This window comes from Borostomias antarcticus (genome assembly GCF_949987555.1).
Source record: "Borostomias antarcticus genome assembly, chromosome: 34".
Taxonomy (NCBI): Eukaryota; Metazoa; Chordata; class Actinopteri; order Stomiiformes; family Stomiidae; genus Borostomias; species Borostomias antarcticus.
Genome location: NC_140267.1, coordinates 4,507,548 through 4,512,547, shown reverse-complemented (window position 1 = coordinate 4,512,547; position 5,000 = coordinate 4,507,548). Strand labels below are relative to the sequence as shown.

Here is a 5,000-nt window from a genome sequence, read left to right as displayed (position 1 = left end):
CAAATCCAGCACAGTGTTCACAGAAGGTGGGCTTCAGGTATGTGACTTCCTGGAAGTTGTGAATGAAGCCGGGCCCCATCTTACACTGCAGCAGAGGGCTGGCCCTCAGGAAATACGCCATCATCTCATCCTTACTGATCAGGCCGTCCCTACAGAGAGAGAGAGATACAGAGATACAGAGAGAGAGAGAGAGAGAGAGAGAGAGAGAGAGAGAGAGAGAGAGAGAGAGAGATACACAGAGAGAGAGAGAGAGAGATACAGAGAGAGAGAGAGAGAGAGAGAGAGAGAGAGAGATACAGAGATACAGAGAGAGAGAGAGAGAGAGAGAGATACAGAGAGAGAGAGAGAGAGAGAGAGAGAGAGAGAGAGAGAGAGAGAGAGAGAGAGAGAACACAGGTGAAATTAAATCGTGAATTATCAAGAAATCTTCAGCCAGGGGCTGTATTCATACAACATCATAAGCCTAAAAAATTGGACCTACATTAAATTACCACAAAAGTTACAAACAAAAGTCATAAACAAAATTAAACAAAGTGGCTCTGGAGAGAGAGAGAGAGAGAGAGAGATGAATGTGTGAAAGTCCAACCACATGTGTGAATGTCTTTGGGGACATGAAAAGCATGTGGTTGATTGTGTGTATTATCAGTTCAGAGTCTATACTGTATACTGTATGAGAGTGTGTGTGTGTGTGTGTGTGTGTGTGTGTGTTAGCGGTTGAATCTGTGTGTGTGTGTGTGTGTGTGTGTGTGTGTGTGTGTGTGTGTGTGTGTGTGTGTGAGAGAGAGTGTTGGCATGTGTGAGAGTAGAGAATGCGAGTGAAAAGGTGGCAGTGTTTTGTGAATGACTGCTAGTGAGGTAGGAGGGCCGGTCGGTGACGGTTCTGATGGTGACGTGTCTCAGCGCCCGGTCACTCACTGGTCCTTGTCCAGAACACAGAAGGAGTCCAGGAAGGGGAAGTTGGCGGCGACGCTCTCAAAGTCCTCCTGGGAGATGAAACCGTCGTGGTCGTGGTCGTAGTTCCTGAACACGGACTTCCCAGAGAAGAACAGAAAACATTTGACGACCACCTCCACAGTTATGGTTTGAAATGTGCTGTTTTCTTACATTGCAAGGAAACTAAATGTTTTACTCTTTGGAATTGTGACCCCAAAAAATAGCCTATTTTGTTTTCTAACTTTTTTTCTATAAATTCAGTACAGTACAATTGGTTGATAGATAATCAAAGATGTGAACACTGATGTGTATACTATGTGGGGATGAACTGTGTATATTGCAAGGGTTGAATTATATATGTTGTATGTTATTGCTAATGTGTTTGTACTTGTGTTTTAATCTTTTTTGTAGTTCTGTAGGTACTACAATCCCCATTATTTCTGGCAGGGGGACTGCCAATGTAAACTAGCCTTTTGGCTACAATTGGGTACATTTACATTCTATTTTATAAAATGTTCCTTAATGTACATTGTCCCTCTCTAACAAATAAAAATAATAAGAAGACGAAACTGAAACTGAGATATAGGCAGAGATATAGGCAGCCAGATCTGGGGATTTTGAATATAACTTTTTTTCTAAAAATTCCTCACAATAGATGCAGACTGGCTACACATCCTGCTTTTCTCGTGTCTTTGTCTTCTGGACAATGGCCTGATGTTGGCTAACTGCCAGGGACTCTCCAGCCCTCCTCAATCAGACCAGTCACCCAGGTGAGGAGAGCCACGTACCTCCACCACCTTCCGAATGTGCTTGTTCACCAGCGACGGGTCTGGCTTGGTGGTCACGCCCGAGGCCCAGTCCAGGGGCGCCAGGGGCTTGGTGGGCGTCGTAGGCGAGGTAGGCTGGCGAGAGCGAGATGAACGAGGATTCAGCTTTCAGTTGTACGTCATTCGTTCAAAACAAAACACTAAACCCCGTGTTTTATGTGGAGAGTAAGGGTTTGTTAAAAGCCTCACAAGACAGGGGATTCAAATGACCACCACAATCCTTAATCTACTGGACTGTACCAGTGGATCAACAGACATTCTTCCAACACACAGTTTGGAAACCTGTTACAGTGCTGAAGGTATTTTATTTTATAAGATATATCGAATAGAATTGCCAACCGAACCCTTAGGATGTAATTATTTAGTGACATAGGATGATGTCACATTATCGCATTACATTACTTACCAATGACCTAGGGTTGCGTGGCTCCCTTAGCAACGATAGCTCATGGATCTCATCTTCTGTGTAGTAAAGATCTAACGATAGCTGGGAATAGAGACGCATCCAAAGGTAACGACAATAATTTACACTAAACATACTGAACACACAACGACATGCTAGCCACTTAGAATCCACAAAAGGTCTATATTTGCCTCTTGAAATGACAAATTTAGACACGGCAAATAAAAAAAGGAAACTCGGCTTCCTGTTTTGTCATATCCTTTGGGGAGCTGATCCTGTGTACTTGATGAAGTATTATTCTAATGTACTGTATTCTAATGCTCCCTCTGAACACTATACGTGATAAGGAAGCCCTGAAACTGATCTATCTATCTATCTATCTATCTATCTATCTATCTATCTATCTATCTATCTATCTGTCTGTCTGTCTGTCTGTCTGTCTGTCTGTCTGTCTGTCTGTCTATCTATCTATCTATCTATCTATCTATCTATCTATCTACAGTATCTGTCTGTCTGTCTATCTATCTGTCTGTCTGTCTGTCTGTCTGTCTGTCTGTCTGTCTGTCTGTCTGTCTGTCTGTCTGTCTGTCTGTCTCTGTCCGTCCGTCCCTCTGTACGTGTTCTGACGAGTCGGGGTCCGAGTCCCGCCTCACCGTCAGCAGGTGGACGAGGTCCATGTCGGGCTCCACCTGGGCCACGACGTCCTGCAGGGACACCAGCTCGTTGAAGGTGAGGTACAGCTGCTGCATCTTCACGATGTTGACCTTGGCGTCGTCCACCCAGTCGGGGAACGCGGCGTGCACGGCGATCAGGTCCTTCAGGTGGACCCCCAGGATGGGGATCTTGAAGCCCTCGCAGTCTGCGAACGCCTTGCGGTACGCACAATAGTTCCCGTTGGAGGACACTAGGTCGGTCATCTCGTTCCAAATCTGTGTGTGTGTGTGTGTGTGTTGGAGGGGTCAAGGGTCATTGGTGGAAAATGACAGGGGACGAGTGTTAGATTATCCCAAGGAAGAAATAAGACAGTCTTTTTCAGCGATCATCACACATGCGGACTTGTATGAAATGCAACATTTAATGCCAGGATGTAATGTAAGCTGGATAAGTGTTTCCTGAAACCACCTATTATATCAAGACAGGGTTGCTTTCCTCTGCAGATAAGACCTCTACAGTACATGTACTGGTGGTACTGGTGAAAAGCCAGCAAGCAACTATACAGAAGGACATTGTACGTAAGTGAGTGGAGAGGGAGAAGGTTTCGGTTTGTGATTTGTATAAAATTTTAAGTAAAATTATTTTTTTATTTGACCTTTTATGTGTTGCACTTTGTTTGCACTTTTAATGTCTCGTGTAAAGCACTTTGAATTATTGCCTTGTTGCTGAAATGTGCTACAAATAAACTTGCCTTGCCTTACGTGCATTGTAATTACCTTAAAGGTGCATTATGCGATTTGGCTCAAACACTTTGTTTATCTTTTGCAATTCTCATTACATCCCGACGATGTCTTTCAAAGTCTTTCAAAAATATTCTTAAGTTACAGGAAACCACAAACCGCATACTGCACCTTTAATGGGTAACCGTACAGTTAATATAATCCATAACCATGTGACATCACACCAGTCTGCCACAGAGAAGAGGCAGGTGAGCTGACCTTGACGACAGGTGGCAAATGGTAATGGTTTTATCCAATGAAGGCCTCTCATTCGCCCATTCACTCAAACCTTCACACACCCAATGGCGGCAGCTGCCATGCAAGGTGCTAGCCTGCTCAATTTGAGGTTCAGCGTCTTGCCCGAGGACACTTAAACACGTGGACGGGAGGAGCTTGGATTCAAACCGCCGACCCTACAATCATTGGACGATACTAACGTAATCTCACATCGCGACACAGGAGGCAGGTGGCGGCGGGGAAGGCGATCTGACCTTGGTGACCTCCGGGGCGAGGTGAGAATGGGTCTCCTTCAGACGAGAGATGGAACTGTGGCTCAGGCCGCCCACCACCGCCATCAGCGTGTTGAAGTTCTGCAGCTGGAGGAGTTTCTGAGAGATGGAGAGAGAGAGAGGGCAGAGGGAGAGAGTACAGAGGGAGACAAGTAGAGAGAGAGGTTGTATATGTTTTTGTACTTGTATTTGGTTGATTGATGTGTACTGCCCCTGGTCAATAAATAAAATTACTAAGATTACAGGTTGAGGCAGATCTATAAGCTTTTTTAGCCTCTCTTACTCTGAAATGTAATGTAATGTATTGCTTTATAAATGTTCTTAGCCGGTAGACAAACATACTCCAGGAGCTTGCTCGATCGCCTTGTTGAGAGGGGTCAGGGAAGAATTTTTACAGCTCACTTATCTGGCCCCCGGGTGATTACTGTTTTTTTGCTTCCCTCTGGAATATGTAGAGAGTGGGTCGTATGTCCACCTCCCTTGTTCTCTGTAAAGCGCATTGTGTTGCCTCTGGGTATGAAATGCGCTATACAAATAAAGCTTTGATTGATTAATTGATTAATTGATTGATTGATTCAAGCGCTAATGGCTGCGTCTCACACAGTCACACTCCTCCCCTCTCCACTCCGCAGGCTGCCGCCTGGCCTCGTTCCATTTCTATCACACAGGTCCTCGTCGGCTCCCTCAGCTCCTACCTGGGCTACGTGGATGTACTTGGCGATGACCTCGGCGCGGTGCTGCGGAGTCAGCTTGCTGAGCACCATGAGCTGGACCCACTGGGACACGCCGTTGAACAGGCCGATGGAGCGCTCCAACGTCGGGTTCTCCACCAGACATCCGTGGATCACGTAGCTCTGGTAGTCCGTGAACTGGGAACAGGGGAAGAGAGAGAGAG

The 5,000-nt window shown here is 45.6% G+C and overlaps 1 protein-coding gene across 1 annotated transcript in view; it reads right to left on the bottom strand.

Moving 5' to 3' along the window:
• rasgrp3 (RAS guanyl releasing protein 3 (calcium and DAG-regulated)) overlaps positions 1 to 5,000 on the bottom strand; it is a gene marked incomplete at its 5' end in the record, with an annotated part of 13,192 nt that overhangs the window by 3,628 nt on the left and 4,564 nt on the right. Inside the window, 7 exons of the mRNA XM_084460853.1 lie at positions 2 to 149; positions 916 to 1,031; positions 1,722 to 1,835; positions 2,167 to 2,247; positions 2,817 to 3,092; positions 4,088 to 4,204; positions 4,801 to 4,974. Of these exons, the coding sequence (XP_084316979.1) occupies positions 2 to 149; positions 916 to 1,031; positions 1,722 to 1,835; positions 2,167 to 2,247; positions 2,817 to 3,092; positions 4,088 to 4,204; positions 4,801 to 4,974 (1,026 nt within the window). The remainder of the gene's footprint in view (position 1; positions 150 to 915; positions 1,032 to 1,721; positions 1,836 to 2,166; positions 2,248 to 2,816; positions 3,093 to 4,087; positions 4,205 to 4,800; positions 4,975 to 5,000) is intronic.